General features: G+C 39.4%; 2 protein-coding genes and 1 non-coding gene across 3 annotated transcripts; 1 reads left to right on the top strand and 2 right to left on the bottom strand.

Annotated features, from left to right (window-relative positions):
• Positions 1 to 3,035: 3,035 nt before the first annotated feature.
• On the bottom strand, positions 3,036 to 13,386 carry LOC131332019 (uncharacterized). The gene is made up of 8 exons (XM_058366035.1): positions 13,320 to 13,386; positions 12,699 to 12,872; positions 12,000 to 12,078; positions 10,926 to 11,007; positions 4,208 to 4,554; positions 3,672 to 3,762; positions 3,434 to 3,560; positions 3,036 to 3,339 (listed from the first exon to the last, which is right to left on the bottom strand). Exons 1-8 carry the CDS (start codon positions 13,384 to 13,386, stop codon positions 3,179 to 3,181), a joined length of 1,128 nt encoding a protein of 375 aa, XP_058222018.1. The 3' UTR covers positions 3,036 to 3,178.
• On the top strand, positions 12,924 to 12,997 carry TRNAI-UAU (transfer RNA isoleucine (anticodon UAU)). Its single transcript has one exon. It is a non-coding gene; the product is annotated as a tRNA-Ile (tRNA).
• A 1,152-nt stretch (positions 13,387 to 14,538) lies between the features above and the next one.
• On the bottom strand, positions 14,539 to 15,946 carry LOC131324101 (RING-H2 finger protein ATL63-like). The gene has a single exon (XM_058355929.1). The coding sequence runs from the start codon at positions 15,748 to 15,750 to the stop codon at positions 14,806 to 14,808; it is 945 nt and encodes a 314-aa protein (XP_058211912.1). The 5' UTR covers positions 15,751 to 15,946; the 3' UTR covers positions 14,539 to 14,805.
• Positions 15,947 to 18,400: the final 2,454 nt, after the last annotated feature.

The following is an 18,400-nucleotide window of genomic DNA, read 5'->3' as shown; positions in this document are numbered from 1 at the left end:
TTTTGCTGATTTGTTTGGACATGATTTTTTTTACCTACTGTTACATTTCATATGTTTCCCTAGCCTATGTCGGTTTGGGGCAATAGGGAAAAAAGAAGAAGTAACATTTGATATATTTCCCTAGCCTATAGTTTTTTTGGGGGGTTAATGCAACTCGAGCCAACTTACGCACACCTCGAACTAATTTCTACAGTTCCTTTCATGACCGTTTTACACGCTTATGTGTAAAATGAGGTGACCTCAATAGTTATTGAGAAGAAGAATATCGAACCTCAAATTTTAGGATGAAGCAAACACCTTAAATCCTTAGCCTATAGTTACCACAATGCCAGCACAAATAAGGCTGTGTGGAGGTGTCTCCGTTCGACCGTTCCCCAACAAGATTCTTATGTGCTTATAGTAAAACTTGTGCGTAAGAGGGAGAGAGAGAGGGTCAAACACAGATGCCTAGGTCCTTTGTCATGGCACTGTGTGAATTGGAACGGTAAAAAATGGTAGTGCTATGCGAACCGACATGGCCACCATCATCCCGAAATCCCGAAATCGTACCGACGGTCTCGCCGGGTCCATTCTGGCCATCAGATAGCCGATCTAAGCTGTTCGATTTTGGTGGTCGGTACCAATATCTTTACTGGTAAAAAATAATCAACAAATTATTTCCAGTCTTGTCTTATTTCCAGACAAGTAGTCCTTTATATATATATATAGAGTCCGTTCCAAAATACCTTCTTAAAAAATAAGTATTTATTTTATATTTTTAAACTAAAAAATAATTTTTTGATTTTTTTGCACCGTGTCCGTATAAAAGATCTCATTGAGATATTTCAAACAATATTCATATTGTATATTTTTTAATTTCTTTAAATCTATTATTTTTTAACTTAAAATTACATTCTTAAAAAATAAGTATTTGTCGTAGAATGGAACCACAGTAAATTCTAAAAGAAAATTTTTCCAGAGTTTCTCTAAAGACTGACGAACGAAGGCCAACATTTCTTCTCCAGACACATGATCAATGACAGCTACCTTTTTCCTACTACCCATTGACTGACGCCTTTAGTCTATAGTCAGGACTTAGGCAGTTGGATAATTACGTAGAATACGAAATTACCGGATGTTTAGGTCAGTTTATGCACACCTCAATTAATCTCGGGTTTCGAAGTTAATGACTGACCTAACCCTTCAACGGCTCTATGCTTTTGAATGTTTCGCTTCCGTGAAATTCGTACATCTTGCGATCTCTTAGAGAACAAGCACACCTACGCTTAAAAGTTAGTAATTGGGTGAAGTTATGAACACCTTCTTCTTCATTTTTTAATAACCGAATGTCCGAGTCAGTTAGCGCGCACTTCGACGACTTCCGGAGTCCTGAAGATAATAGCTGAACATAACCCCCAATAGCCACAATGTTTGAAATGTTTAACATCCGTGAGAATGGAATCTCTGACCGCAATAAGAGTTCTGAACACCTTATTGAGCCAAAAGACAAGAGGAATTTCTACCAAGAAGAAATCTAAATTGGAATTTAGCTTGGAGAGAGAGAGGGGGGGACAAAATGCATCATCTCATAATAAAAGAAGGGAAAAAAGTCTATGAAATTAATGTTGATGTTGGGCAGATATCACGATGAATAGTATATATAATAAATAATAAGTCACGGAATAATAATTTAGAGGACGTTTTCAGACTGGATCGGTATTTTGAAGACCAGTTCAACGCGAAATGCTCCTACATTCCTTCCTATGATTAGCAACTTGAACAAGTAATTGTCTTGTTTATTTAGTAGGAGTACTTAATTATTTTGGTAATATCCTTGGAACAAGGTAGAATTGCACAAGTCTACATAATACTAATATATATCTCCTAAGTTAGTAAACCATTAATGTAAAGTATCGTGACTAATGTGATTCTTTTTATCATTAATAATCATTAATCAAGTAATTTACTCAACAATTCCTGTGAGACAAGTAGTCTTCTGTAATAACCCAGGAGGTTGGCCAAGTGGTCAAAACTTAAGATTTAGGGGTTTGCTCTCTTTTCAGGTCTCAGGTTTGAAACTTTTCAGGTGGTACTATCTCCTTTGGGATCAGTCCATATAGAGTTTTGTTCTGGCTTCACTTGAGACTCTTGAAAGACGGTCGTGGGATTGATTTTCCAGAATTAGTCGAAATGTGCGTACGCTTGCTAGGACACTTGCGTTATAAAAAAAGAAGAAGAAGTAGCCTTTAGTAACTCGATCACCTATTTCTCTTGTCACTTGGATGCCAATGGTTTTTAACAAATCCTACAATTAAGGCCGATGTTGGACCTTAACGTCCAACTATTAATATAAGGGAAAATGATCGCTCAGAACGTGTTTTGATAATTAATATCCGCCAATGACATTTTCAGCATTAACAAATGTTCTTGGCGGATATTAATTATCAAAACATGTCATTGCCGTCATTTTCCCTTAATATAAACCCATGGTCTTTAGGCCCATCATTAAGTGGCTCGAATATTTTTGAGCCTATTATGGGCTTATTTTTGAGCCTATTATGGGCTTTTGTATGAGATCGGGATTTTATCACAGAGAGTTCAAGATTTTAAGAGTTAACTTCAAGAAATTAAATTATTTACACTGTCGGTATAAACATTTATTTTTCCCAAATTAATTACATTATGCCACGTCACTATGTTCGTTTAATTGAGACCACAAAATGACTACATAGGGCAATATAATTGATTTAAAGGAAACAAATGTTTACACCTCCGGCGTATATACGCCGCAGCTATAACTACGCATTTCTCATGTAATTGTACAAACTTGCTCAAAAAGATTGCGGGTCCCACACACTCCTCCCTTCTATCAACATTATTAAATGAAAATTTTCCTAATCTCCAATTTTTGAGCTTCATGGCCATTCCATTTCTTCTCTTACTCCCAACGATGGCAGGAACTTTTATTTTCTTCCGTTGTCTAAACGATTAACCATATCGTTGGAAATCGTCTAAAGCCCTTAAAAAAGTTGTAAAACTCGAATTCAATGGCAAAATAAAGGAAACGTGCACTGTGTTCATATATATATATAAAAGAAGAAAAAAAGAAGAAGACAATTTCACATGATAATCCAATCACAAAGAGAGTGACAACAAATACACACATCTAAAACCTCGAAATTAAACAGCAGAAAATATATCAATCCATCAAACTCTTCGGAGGATCGATGGTGAGGGACTCAAAGTTCAGAGCAGGGTCTAACTCCAGAGCCTCCATTTTCACGGAGCTCCATTTTCTTAGTTGAGCAGCATGGAGTTCGTTGTACCTCTTTACTTCCGCTTGATTCTCTTTAATTTGAGCTGCACAAAATTCTCACTAAATCATAGAGTACTTAATTGCATGCATGAATGAGAGAGAGAGAGAGAGAGAGAGAGAGAGAGAGAGAGGTGTTACCGAGTGACAGTTTGGCTCTAACTTCTTGAACACGTATCTTTTCTTTCAAAATTCGGTTCTCCATTCGCAGCTGTTTATTTGTATCTATCTCACTTTCTACAATAGGATGAAGCACCCCAACTTCGGCCTACACAAATGTAGTACAGATGGTAAACACTAAAAAGAGAATGATCCATAGCAAGTGTGAGTAATTTAAAGCCGAAACAAAACAAACTTTTATTTAGAGTATTGTTGTTACCTCTAGATCTTTCAACTTCTTTTCCAGATTATTGGTATGTTGATCCTTTCTCAATCTGGATCTCTTGGCAGAAATTCGATTCGATAGAAGCCTACAAAGAAAATTCCATGCATAAATATCTATCTCTCACGAGTGTAGGTTCACCTTTATCTAAACTCTGCCTGAATTTCAGGATATGTGGGAATGCATTGGTCTTTCTTTTGCTAAGGACATCTTTTGTATCCAGCTAATAACACAAAGTGTAGTTGGAGAAGATGGAAGCGTAAAAAATCATCACCCACATGGTGTTAGTAATCAAGACAATCGGACCAACTAAACACCGGATTTGACCAAGTGTATAGAATTAGCAGTTAAGACAAACCGACCAACTAAATGCCAAAGAGACAAACTCTGACATGATGGACCCATGTTTTTGTTAGTCGAAACCTCACGCCATAATCCCACGAAACAAACTAGCCATAATAGACAAGCTCGGAGGGGAAAACAAGGAGGTATATTCGAGGGAAAAAAATCATGGAAACAACAAGATAGATAACCTTCTGAGCTTTCTAATGTCCATGTTGAGATCTAGGTTACGCCCCCCCAGCTCGTAGTCAATCCCTTGCTCGGTCTTGACGGTAATACCACCAATATTAGTAGATGATGGTTCAACTGCAGTGATTGGATTCTTAGAAAGTACTAAAGGTGGGTTTTTGTTTGTAACTTCTAGTGATGGCTCTTGATGAGGCTTGGTCATGAAGTAGGATTTTTGCCACCCTTCAGATGAACTAGTGGCCATTGGAAGGGCAGTGGACAAAGGAATCAGAGTGAAAGGTTTAGGGCTAATTGGTGGCCGGTTGGTGGAGGAAGAAACATACTTCTTGCTCTTCTCCATTTTTTGAGACTACAAAAAATGGAAAAAGGGAGAAAGCGGAAACCTTGATGTGGAACTGATAGCAAAGGGGTGACACAAACACTAAGGCGAATTTATAGAACACCTCATCTGAACTCACAAAGCGAATTTAAGAGCATGCATCGTATCGAGGCGCAATCCAAAACAAAATCCAAACAGAATTGGAAGCTCAATAATGATAGTAAAAGCCAATCAATTTATGCCAAAGGAAAATCGTTTCTTACAATTTCTATGTTTTTCACAACCTAATGCACTCATAGTACTTACCAAAACTATGCATGTCAATCTACTATTATTGGAAATTAACCGATGTATTTTCTTGGAGAGATCTGGTTATTTAATGGTCAATTTTGTCATAGTACGTCAATTAAAGATGATCCAACGGTTTACTAAGTTGTTATTTTAATTTCGATAGATTTGGCGCCGCGTCACAGTAGGTTCCACTTTATTACTGGTCTAGGACACTGATTTAAATGTAGTGTCGTTAAGAAGCCGAATTATCAACATCTTTTTGCAGCTGACAGAAGCACTGCCTATAACCAGCTTTTAGGGTCGTTGTAACCATGCATATCAAATTAGCTGGGACATTGACATTGATACCATAGATGGATAACGTATTACTATTGATAGTGTTGGGAATGCCTTGTATTCTTTAGTCCCACATTGGTTAATTATGTTGTTCCCGTTTTTGTAGCCTATTATAAATAAGGCTTTTGGGGTACTTCTAAAAATTATCTTTTGGGCTTTCATATTGTGGCCTTTTTAGAGTTACGGATTATAGCCGGCTCTTTGTATCTCTTCTCCACGTTGGTTAGTGAATCCTCTCTCTCCTCGCCCGTGGACGTACCCAACTTGGGGAACCACGTATATCTTGTGTCTTTGTGATTTCTTGTTTAGTTTTCAATTTCTCGTTCTTAGCTTGCATTCATAGCGTTCGTTACAACAAACTGGTATCAGAGCCTTAGGTTGCAAAAACTAGGGTTTCGTTTCCGATTGTGGCTATGGCGGCTAAATTTGAGATTGCGAAGTTTGATGGGCAGAGCAGCAGTTTCAGTCTTTGGAGAGTAAAGATGAAGGCTCTGCTAACCCAACAAGGATTGCACAAGGTTTTGTTAGGCAAGACTAGTTCTGGAATCAAAGAGGAAGATTGGGATGATACGGATGCCAAAGCTCTGAGTTCTATTCAGTTGAGTCTGGCAGATGACGTTCTTCGCGAGGTGGAAGAAGAAACTTCAGCAGCAGGAATTTGGCTGAAGTTGGAAGGCATATATATGACGAAGTCGCTCACCAACAGGTTATATCTCAAACAACGTCTTTATACGTTTCGTATGCGAGAAGGTATACCTGTTAAAGATCACTTAGACGAGTTCAACCGTATTATTATGGATCTGAAAAATATTGATAGTAAAATTGAGGATGAGGACCAAGCCCTAATTTTGCTATGTTCTTTACCACTTTCGTATGAGCACTTTGTTACAACCCTATTGTATGGCAAAGACACGATATCCATGGAGGATGTTAAGGCCAGCCTATATTCGAAAGAATTGAGGAAAAAAGTGTCAGGTGAGGGTGATGCACATGCGGAGGGTTTGTTTGTTAGGGGAAGAACAACAGAAAGGGTGGAGTCGAGTAATAGGGGAAGATCCAGATCATCAGGTAAGAAGAAGGGAAAGTGCAATTATTGCAAGAAACCCGGGCACTAGAAAAGTGACTGTTTAAAACTCAAGGAGAAGGAAAAAGAAGACCAGAAAGGGGGTAAAGTAATTGCTGGAATTGCTGAAAGTTCAGATGAGTCAGATAATGTGTTATCAGTTACAGAGGGCGATTCTCGCTCTAATACCGAGTGGGTTCTAGATTCTGGATGTTCATACCATATGTGTCCGCATAGAGAGTGGTTTTCTACTTATGAGGCAGTTAATGGTGGTACAGTTTTGATGGGCAACAACATGGCCTGTAAGACTGTTGGTTCAGGAACGATTCAGCTTAGGATGCATGACGGTATTGTTAGGACTTTATCTGAGGTTCGACATGTTCCAGATTTGAAGAAAAATCTTATATCCCTGGGTGCTCTTGATTCTCATGGTTGCAAATTCCTCGGTGAAGGTGGAGTTTTGAAAGTCTCAAGGGGTGCATTAGTACTGATGAAGGGTCAGAAGCGTGGTAACCTCTATACACTCCAGGGCAGTACAGTTATAGGTGCTGCAGCAACGGTTGCTTCATCCAAGGTTTCAGATTCAGACTTGACTCGTTTGTGGCATATGCGCCTTGGGCATATGAGCGAGAGGGGGATGACAGTTTTGAGCAAACAGGGTTTGCTATGTGGCCAGAAAATTGAGAAACTGGATTTCTGTGAGCATTGTGTCTACGGCAAGCAGTGCAGGGTAAAATTCAGTACAGCTGTTCATCGCACCAAAGGCACGGTGGATTATTTTCACTCGGATCTTTGGGGTCCCGCAGAGGTAACTTCTAAAGGTGGTTTTCGATATTTTATGAGTATTATTGATGATTTCTCTCGTAAGGTTTGGGTGTATATGTTGAAACATAAGAGTGACGTCTTTAATACATTCAAACAGTTTAAAACTTTGATTGAGAATCAGACTGGTAAGAAAATAAAACGTTTGAGAACTGACAATGGTATGGAGTTTTGTCTTGGCGAGTTTGATAGGTTCTGCAGTGATGAGGGCATTGTGAGGCATCACACAGTGAGAAAAACCCCTCAGCAGAATGGTGTGGCTGAACGAATGAACAGGACTCTTTTGGAGAAGGCACGTTGTATGTTGTCCAATTCCGGATTGGGCAAAGAATTTTGGGCTGAAGCCGTTTCCACAACATGCTATTTGGTGAACAGGTCTCCGTCGACTGCTATTGAGTGTAAGACTCCGTTTGAGGTATGGTCAGGTCATCCAGCTGATTATTCTGTATTGCGTGTTTTTGGGTGTCCAGCTTACGCTCATGTGAATGAAGGTAAACTGGAGCCACGGGCCAAGAAGTGTATTTTCTTGGGTTATGCAGCAGGTGTCAAAGGGTACAGGTTATGGTGCTCTGATGATTTGAAGTTTTTGATCAGTAGGGATGTGACTTTTGATGAAAATTATCTGATTAAGGGGTCTAAGCAGGTTGATGATACAGTTCAAGAACATAGTGTTCCAAAGCAGGTGGAGTTTTTGGGTGAATCTTCCGACTCAGGGAAGAAGCACATTGAGAAGCCAATTGAAGAGGAGTTCAAGAGTTCAGACACAAAGGTTGATGCATTAGTTGAGCAACCACGCACTATTGCTAAAGATAGGCCAAGGAGGGAGATTCGGCCTCCTGAAAGGTATTCGGCTTATTCTGAGATGGTGGCCTATGCTTTATCAGTTGCTGAAACAGTTGAGTATGAGGAGCCTTCAAGCTATACGGAAGCTGTTTTGAGCGCTGAGTCTGCACAGTGGTTTGTTGCTATGAATGAGGAGATTGAGTCTCTTCAGAAGAATCAGACATGGGAGTTAGTAGAACCGCTGAAAGGGAAGAGGATTGTTGGATGCAAGTGGATCTTCAAGCGCAAACCAGGTATTCCAGGGGTAGAAGACGCTCGGTTTAAAGCTCGGCTAGTGGCGAAAGGATACAGCCAGAAGGAGGGTGTTGACTACAATGAGGTATTTTCACCAGTTGTAAAACATAGTTCCATTCGCACTTTACTTGCTATTGTTGCATGTTATGATCTTGAGTTAGAGCAACTTGATGTCAAAACTGCGTTTTTGCACGGCGAGCTTGAGGAACAGATTTATATGCGTCAGCCTGAGGGATTTGTTGTTTCTGGTAAGGAGGATCACGTTTGTTTACTTCGTAAGTCTTTGTATGGCCTCAAACAATCCCCTAGGCAGTGGTATAAGCGGTTTGATACTTTTATGATAAGCCAGTCATATTCTAGGAGTGAGTATGACAGTTGTGTATATTTTCGAAAACTTCCAGATGGTTCATTTGTTTATCTACTGTTGTATGTTGATGATATGCTTATTGCTGCCAAGAGTGTGTCAGAAATCAACAGGTTGAAACAACAGTTAGGTGGTGAATTTGAGATGAAAGATTTGGGTGCGGCAAAACGTATTTTGGGTATGGAGATTTGCAGAGATCGAGTAGCTGGCAAATTATTTTTGAATCAGAAGTCTTATGTTTTTAAAGTACTTGAGCGCTTTGCCATGCAGAACTCGAAGCCAGTCAGTACCCCTTTGGCAGCACACTTTCGACTTTCAGCTGAGTTGTCACCACAGTCGGAGGATGAGGAGAAGTATATGTCTCAGGTTCCATATTCGTGCGCAGTTGGGAGCCTTATGTAAGCCATGGTATGTACTCGTCCTGATATTTCACATGCAGTTAGTGTCGTTAGTCGTTATATGGGGCGTCCAGGAAAGGCACATTGGGAGGCTGTGAAATGGATACTACGGTATTTGTGCGGAACTGCAGGTGTTGGTCTATTGTTTGGGATTGTCAATTCTGGTGATCATGCTGTTGGTTATGTTGATTCGGATTTTGCCGATGACCACGATAAGAGGAGGTCTCTGACAGGTTATGTCTTTACTCTGTCCGGAAGTGCCATTAGTTGGAAAGCTACTTTACAGGCTACAGTTGCGCTGTCTACAACAGAAGCGGAGTATATGGCCATTGCTGAAGCTGTGAAGGAGGCATTGTGGATGAGAGGTTTGCTTTGTGAGCTTGGTCTTGCACAGGGTGTGAGTTCAGTATTTTGTGATTCGCAGAGTGCTATACATTTGACTAAAAATCTGATGTATCATGAGAGGACTAAGCATATCGATGTCAGGTATCACTTCGTTCGGGATATCATCTCACAGAAGCAAGTTGAGGTGAAGAAAGTGGGTACGGCAGATAACCCAGCAGATATGTTGACTAAACCGGTTCCGGTTGCCAAGTTCAAGCATTGCTTGGGCTTGCTTGGTATTTGCAGTTGATCGCCCCTCGGGGGCATTTGGCGAGTGAGAGGTTAGAAGGGGATAGCTATATTTGGTGATTTAGTTCGGTGGAATTCAAGTCAAGGTGGAGAATTGTTGGGAATGCCTTGTATTCTTTAGTCCCACATTGGTTAATTATGTTGTTCCCGTTTTTGTAGCCTATTATAAATAAGGCTTTTGGGGTACTTCTAAAAATTATCTTTTGGGCTTTCATATTGTGGCCTTTTTAGAGTTACGGATTATAGCCGGCTCTTTGTATCTCTTCTCCACGTTGGTTAGTGAATCCTCTCTCTCCTCGCCCGTGGACGTACCCAACTTGGGGAACCACGTATATCTTGTGTCTTTGTGATTTCTTGTTTAGTTTTCAATTTCTCGTTCTTAGCTTGCATTCATAGCGTTCGTTACAACAGATAGTTCTCTAGTCCTACGATGTGCAAAGTTGATTTTAGGAATTTGGTTAATGAAGACAATTACTGTGGTACAATGCAAAATCATGAGCTTAATCAATTGATTATTGGCTGATAGCAATATTGATTACTGGCTGACAGCAATTAACCATATAAATGTGCTAAATTTGTCTTATGAATCTACTTAATGAATACAATTAATTGCTAAAATATTTTTTCCATGCAAAACAAAGTGTGTAATTGAGAATTAAGCGCTACCAGCTTATCCATGACTTCTTAAGTACATTTTGTTGCCAGATGTGTTTCGTCCTCGACCGATCTTAGATACTTGCAGTAAATCACTTTCATGCATAACCGTAAAGGCGATTAACTATCAAGTACTACTATACTAGCCATAACTGTCATTATTTATTTATGTGGAAACATGTCAAAACATGCACTTTACTAAGTAACTAACCCTATCATGTCTCTGTTTTACAGAGGGCTTCCAAAACTTGATTTTTCTTCGAGTTTTAGGTCTGAGGTTTAGGCTAATCTTTCTTGATAATACACTTCAGCCATAATCTGATACTAAGTTGGCAGTTTCATCTACCAATCACGCTATGGTTTTACTATATTGTTTTTCTTCCTGGCGATGGAATCACCTGGCCAATTTTGTAGAACCAATCAAGTGCTGGTTTTATTTGGCGCTTGATGAGCCTCTGGTGTCCAGAGTCTCGTTGGCCAACTTAAGCAAAAGGTCATTTGTGAAGGTTACTGTTCGGATAGAAAGATACAGATCTACACATTAAAAAGGGTTTACAACAGGCATTCATCTTGGAGGAATTAGTCAGAAAGATATGCTGAGTGACCACACATGGATAAAAGCCTTTTTTTTCTAAAAAATTCCAGTAGAAGTTGCTAGCTGGTAGAGCATAACGTGGTTAACGACCTTTTTCAGTGATCATTCTGGCTGCAAGAATGCATATATATACCTCTTGGTTCTCCTAGCTATCATGAAAAAATGCACCACTAATTGGCCAAGGTCAATAGCAAACTCTCCAGTAATTTCTTTCAATTCCAAATGGATGTTGAATACGTCCATTGAGCTTCTAAATGCACCAATATTTTCTAAAGCAATGAACTTCCAGAAACTAATCACGTCGCAGCCATGTCAACCTTGATGGAGGCAACATCCACGGCTGCTCATAAATAGTAAATACAGCTTATATGAGCTTTTCTTAGGCAAACAAATTCAGTGCCCCCATCCGGGATTCAGAAGGCTAAACTATTCCAAATAGGATGAAAGACCTCTTGTTATCCAACATTATCTAGCAGTGACAAGTTTACTTTGATTAAGAGAGAGATCCAAATACGATGAAAAGACCTCTTGTTATCCAACATTTATAGCAGTGACCCATTTCGCGCGCGCGCGCGCGTGTGTGTGTGTGTGAGAGAGAGAGAGAGAGAGAGAGAGAGAGAGAGAGAGAGAGACTAACAACAAAGAGCTCTGCAGCTCGGAGGTGACTGATCTCTATTTCCAACTGCATTTTGCTTTCGTCCATTGTTTACCACACATCTGCCCCAAAACAAAGAAAGACAATTCAGCAAGTAAAAAAAAAGTTGTGGAGTACACAGCAGTACACAGTGGCACCTCATAGTCATTACTTGGGTTCAGCAATTCAATTAAGGCGGTTATACAAAACAATAAAGCAAACCACTCCAAGAAAGCTTTAACACAAAAAACAGTAGCATTCCACCAATTGCATACCACGAGCAACTTAAGTGAACTCCTCATCACAGCATTCATCTGTTTTGGTTACTTCGTCACTTAATTATTTTCCAAAGGGTAGATGAGTAAACTCCTCATTACGCATCTAGGTTTCCGTCCATCCTACCATGAGTAAGCTACTCAACCATCGCAGTTAAAGATTCCAGAATGATTGGAGTATGTATATATTACAAGAGGAATCGCAAAAATGACATGCAGGCACCGTTAAGATCAAAATCACTGTGAATCTGTGATAGCTCAACTACAATGCAGTCTAACTTTCTCATAGCAAGTTCATTGATATTCTTATCACCAAGCAGACATCTCACTCACAGTGCATTCAACATCACTTTTGAATTTGTACAGCTATCTGACGTTCCTCCTTCATCCAAATCCATACCCATTACCAATTCTAATCAAACTACCATCTTGTAAAATATTCATTAGACATCCAAACATCTAAACTTTTACCTGATCTATCGATCTATCCTATCCATAGCAAACACAAGGACAGAAAAATAGGATGAATACATACAAATGGACACATCAATAACAAAGGGTCTTTTCCCGTGTAGGAAAAATTACTACTAACAGGTAGCACACTTCAATAGTATTACTCATACATTTGCACATGCATTCTAATCCATATATACAGATCAATACATTTAGGAGAATTCGAGGAACATAGCTTCGGAGACAACCCCAGACACCATTGTTCTAAAACAAGGAATTAATCGGCGATTAATCACTACCGGGGCTATCCAATTAAGTTCGACTAACAATTAATCCCCGATTATTAATTAATATGCGCCGATTAATTCCCGATTAATCCAATTAATTGCTCGAAGATGATCGACCGCCTGACTAGCGCCTAACTTAGAACATTGCCGGACACAACTATGTTTAAAACTGTTGGATGTACATGAACCCACGTGTATTAAACCCCTCGGGACGTAGTTGTGTCAGGAATTGTGTTTTAAATTTGTGCTCGTATCATTGCTCATATACTCTAAGTTACTGAATTAGGAGTACCTGAGTAAGTGCAGTCGTATGAGTAAGCTTCCCACAAGATTAGCAATTTCCCCATTAAACCGACAGTCTCATTGCAAACTAGGTCGGAGATGATCGACATCGGTAGCTCATCGTTGGCGCGGACTGGAGCCACAGATCTTGAGAAATGAATTGGAACTTTGTCCATTTGTTGAACTACAGAATAAAGGTTAATATATTTCATGTGTGCGATAAGGAGAAAAAGCAAGTCCCGTAGCTCAGTTGGTTAGAGCGTTGGTCTTATGAGCCGAAGGTCGCGGGTTCGAGCCCCGCCGGGACTACTTTTTTACTATTCATGCTTGGGCTAAGCCCACGTAAAAGTTATGTGGACCCAGCTCAAAAGCCCAAAACCGGCAAGCATGTCAAACTGGTGCCAGCAAGGTCCGGTTCTGATACCGGGTTATCCCTATGAATCGAGTGGTGCCCACCCAGCATTCAAAAACTTCTCATCGTAAAGAAAATTTTTTGCGTGCCGAGCGGATACCACGTGACAATATCCGTCGGTGATTCCAACCGTCTAAACGTATTTTGAACGGCCTAGATTTATTCTCTCTCTCGCCTCACCCCACCACTCTCCTTTTTTTCTCTATCTAAAATTCAAACCGTCCAAAAGACATTTGAACGGGCACCACGTGTGTAGTACCCGCCCGGCATCCAAAAACTTCTCCATCGGAAATATTTGTTTCACTTTTCACTTATAACTGAGGTCATATTCTAGAAAAGCCCATAAAAAAAGGCGATCCCAACCGTCTAAACGTATTTTGAACAGCCTAGATTTATTCTCTCTCCTGCCTCACCCCACCACTCTCTCTCCTTTTTTTCTCTATCTAAAATTCAAACCGTTCAAAAGACATTTGAACGTGCACCACGTGTGTAGTATCCGCCCGGCATCCAAAAACTTCTCCATCGGAAATATTTGTTTCACTTTTCACTTATAACTGAGGTCATATTCTAGAAAAGCCCATAAAAAAAGGCGGGTTTTTTTTTTTTTTTTCGTTTTTTCCGTCTCTATGTTTTCGTAAAAGTTGAATTAAAAGCTCCAATGTTGCGTGAAAAAATAAATTCTTAGGGTTGGGATCCTTAATCCACAACCGATCAAATTAGTCGGAGTGGACTCAAGATATATTTTTTGTTTTTGTTTTGAGAGGCGAAGAGTGTGTATCTTAAATAAATCTTCATGAAATGGCGCTCAACTGGCTCTGGAAATCATGATGACAATATCAGTTGCGAAGAAGATACCTAGTGACGCAGGGAAAAATTTTCAGTGCCGAACAAGTACCGCATGGTGCCCATTCGCGCATCCGAGCCATTCATTGTGTGTTTGAACGGCTCAGATTTGGAGATAGAAAAACGAGAGAGAAAATGTTGGTGGGAGGAGGGACAGAGTTTCAATCCGAGCCATCCAAAAGTATATCGAACGGCTCGGATGCGACGAGCGAGTACTACGTAGGATATACCCGCTTGGCACTGAAAAATCTAAGGGTGACGCAGATACTCGTTTTAAAATTCATGTACGTGGGTTCAATGAAGTCTTATTTCAGGTGATTGGTGATCTCAACCAACCATGACCATGAGGATATTCTACCCATTCAGAAGAGGTCGTCGGAGCATGAGTTGTCATTTTTCAGTAACGGCCTCCTATAAAAGGAAAAAAAAAAAATACAGTAGTTGATGCTTACTGTTTTATTTCTTTCTAATCTTGACAAACAAAAACAAAAGTAGCAATTTTGGCCAAGGAATTAATTACCCATCCAATGATCTAATCTTACTTACTCTGCTTCTTTTTTTTAACATCAACCAACACTATAAATGACGAAGACCATAGCAAAAGATTAGGTTTCATCAATAATTCAAACAAATCTCTTAAATATTTACATCTGTATCAAACATATATAGCTAAGCTTCATCAACATAACTTGATTCCCTCTCCATTTACATAGCCGAATGTCCGGACTAGATTGCGCGTACCTCGACTAATTTCCGGGGGCTTGAAGTTAAGGATCAGACAGACAAACCGTTAGTGGCCAAGGCGATTCCCTCAATCCTCTGGTTCCTGAAAATCGGACGATGATGGGTGAATTTTCCGTCCTCATATATTCCTGCTCACCATTTTCTTCAACGATCCACCCATTGCCGCAACTTGGGACGACAAAGAAGACGACGATAAACGAGTAGACGTCGACAAACGAGCCGTTGCCGCAACTTGGGACGACAAAGAAGACGACGATAAACGAGCCGACGAATCACTCAACACTTCCACTCCATTACTACCATTGTCGAAAGGATTCACAACCTCAACCACAACTTCCGATGCTGAGTCCTCGGTCGCCACACCGTTGGGCGTCGAATCGATGCCAGCAACCTTACCCTCTCCCCCAACCCTGACCCCCGCCCGACAAATCGGACAATTCGAGTGCGAACTCAACCACATATCGATGCACTCGACGTGAAACCCGTGCCCGCAGTCAGGTAATCTCCGTCCCACTTCCTGATCCTGAAATAAACTCAAACAAACCACGCATTCTAATCCGTTATTGTGGTCGACAACAGAATCGTAGACGAACAGAGGAATCGAAGCGATAGCAGAAGCCTCGAGGCCTTTGGTGGGAGAAGCGGTAATGTCGAACGTCAAGGAATTTATGCTGGGGAACCGGGTCGGGCCCAGGACGTGGGATACGGACATGGATCTTCTCCTCCGGCGACGGGCGTGGGCTAGGAACCATTTGGCGTACATGTGGAGGAGGAGGACGAAGAGGATCACGAGGAGGAGGCATACGACGCCGGCGAGGAAAGCGTCGCCGTGGTAGGCGAAAATGGTGTCAAGGAGTTTGGTCATCTGGGTTGGGTCTGAGCTCTGTTTTCTGGAGTAACAGAGAGGTGTGGGGGAGATTTTGGTAGTTGGGGTGTGTGTATGAATGACTTCACGGGCAGGCGCAGGGGGTTCACCGTTTACTACTTGAATATATATAAAGTCGTTGATAACGGAACGGACTAACAAGTACCGCGGGAATGGTGCCTTGGATTCTGCTAACATTGCGTGTTTGTTACCTAAGCAAAACTTGATACCCCCTTCTCTCTCTGTCTCTCTCCCTCTCTCTGTCAAGGTCAACAGAAAATTCCTTTATCCAAGGATACTGTGGAGGGTAGAACTCATGTACCCTTGAGAGAGAGAGAGAGAGAGAGAGAGAGAGAGAGAAGGTCTCGTGAAGTCGACGGAGGCAATAGGTTACTGTTATCGAAGGTCTCGTGATTGCGCATGCAGTTTCATTAATCTGACCATTATTTTTTCCTGATTGGACGAGCTTGTAGTGCCGGTAGAGAAGTTGTATACTACTTCCTCCGTCCGGATTTAATTGTTCCTAATTTTTTTTAATCGGTTAAAAAATAGATTATATCTTTGAATCTGTAATGAATTTCATATCGAATATATATCTTATTTGATAGATCTCGATTAGTTTTATAATAAAATATTTTCGAAATCACGTAAAATATTATAAATTGGAAAATATAATCTATTGAAAAATGTCACGAACTCCAAAAAAAAAACTATTAAATCCAGACAAAGGGAATAATATTATTATTGAGTTCTTTTCTTGATTACGGTTACGAAAAAATGGTTTTGATTCATGTAATTATTACTAATGTTAGATCAATGTGATGTTTTTCAAATGTCATAAGCTCAACGAGTCTCTCGTAAAGTTAAGGCTTTGCTTGGAACTTAGGTAAAATGGGAGAAAAGAAAAGAAAATTAAAAAAATTCTCTCGAATTGTTTTGATTGGAGAGAAAGAGGATAGAAAATGACTTTAGTATTTTTAGTTTTGGTAGTGAGTGGAGAGAAAAATAGGAAATTTATTGAAGAGATGGGTAATGAGTAAGGAGAAATAAAGAGATAAATGAAAATAATAATTAGAGAAATAGGATAATGATTGAAGAGAAAAATAGAGTAATAATTAAAAAATAAAAACAAAACAAAGTTAAAATGTAAAATGACCAAAGCCTCGAATTCAAGTTTTGTGAATAGTAAATTTTTTCTTATATTTTTCCTTCCATTTTATTTTTCCTCGATTTCCATAAGTTACAAACAAAGTCTAAAGGTTAAGACTAAACGGTCCAAACTAATAAGCCTAAAATGGAAGGAGAGACAACCGTTCAAACTACCCGTGCATCTTATTTTTATCAATAAAAGTATAAAAGCCGCTCAATTTTAAAAAAATATTATTTGAAGGATCTGTACGAAAAAATCAGCTCATTCATATATTGATAAGAGCTTAATCAATTATTCCCTCAATTTTTTTGTCGGTACTAAATTGATCAAGCGCTTACCGATATTGCAATATATACGACTGAGCCAATTTTTTATGAGATACTAAAAATAATATTTTAAATAAATTGAATAGTTCCGATCATTTGGGTGGAATACCGAGATGAATTCCATATAATCAGGTATACATTTGGTATAAGCATAGTAGGACTCTTTGTATCCACTTTATAGAGACATGCACACACACACCTAATGCATAGATGTATTATTGCGTAATTAATTAGTTTTTTTTGAAAAGCGTAATTAATTAGTTAGGGTCCCATAAGTTACTCCAATTAAGAGCTTATTTTTTATTCCCTCCGTCCTAAAAAAGATGAAAATTTTTAAAACTTGTATCATTTTTTATCGCTTATATGTTTCAATTTATAATATTTTTATGAATTTGAAATTTTTTTTATAATAGAACTAACTAAGAATTATCAAACAAGATTCTTATTGCAAAATTTCTAAATTTAGAATTAAAAAATTAAAATTAATACAAATATAAAAAATTGACATTTAAAATGGGACGGAGGAACGGTGTATTTTTTTGGGAGTCCCATGTGGAGTCCATGTGAATGGACGAGAGACCGACACGGTCCCATTGACTCTGCGACCAGGACCCCAGCCCAGGACTTCTGTAACCATTGACCACAAGCTCATAACCAGTGGTCCACCACATGTAGTATTGTAATAATTCCACACAAGTCTACTGGTGCTAGTGATTGGGGTGTTCCACCCTCTTTGAAAAAGATTTTTTTAAAAAAGAATATAATTTTAAATTAAAAAATTTTGTATTTACGCAAATAGTTTTTTTAGCAAGAAAGATCTTATTTAATAAATCTCATTAAAATCTTTTAAACGATGCAAAAAAATCAAAAAATTATTTTTCATTTTCGTTATATTTGAGTTTAATTTTTTTTTTTTTTGAAAAAGAAGACTTAGAAAGAAAGAGAACGGAGCCGACTTTTCCCAGTTTTTGTGCATGACACGTAGGGATGGCAAAGGGGTGGATCGGGACAGATTTGACCATCTCCGCCTTCGATCTTCGAGCACTTTATCTGCCACCGTCCTCGTCCGTCTCCCGGATGAGGAATCACCTCCACCCTCCATCCTCCTCTAAATGGAGATCGGGAATTCCCGTCTCGATCCAAAATTTATTTACTCCTATCAAAATTAAAATTTTCACTAGTACATTTTTGAGCCATCTGGATATACTATTGACAAATACATAACGCTAAGGGGACCAACGGGTTCCCTACCAATGGGGTACTGACGGGCACTTGGAGCCCACCCAGAGTCTAGCACAAATGATCTGAACTATTCAATAATTTTAAAAAAAATCCGAGTGGGCCCATTAAAAATTAGCTCAATCCGATATGT

This window comes from Rhododendron vialii, chromosome 1a (genome assembly GCF_030253575.1).
Source record: "Rhododendron vialii isolate Sample 1 chromosome 1a, ASM3025357v1".
Taxonomy (NCBI): Eukaryota; Viridiplantae; Streptophyta; class Magnoliopsida; order Ericales; family Ericaceae; genus Rhododendron; species Rhododendron vialii.
Note: the sequence above shows the minus strand (reverse complement) of the source record. Positions and strands in the feature narration are given on the sequence as shown.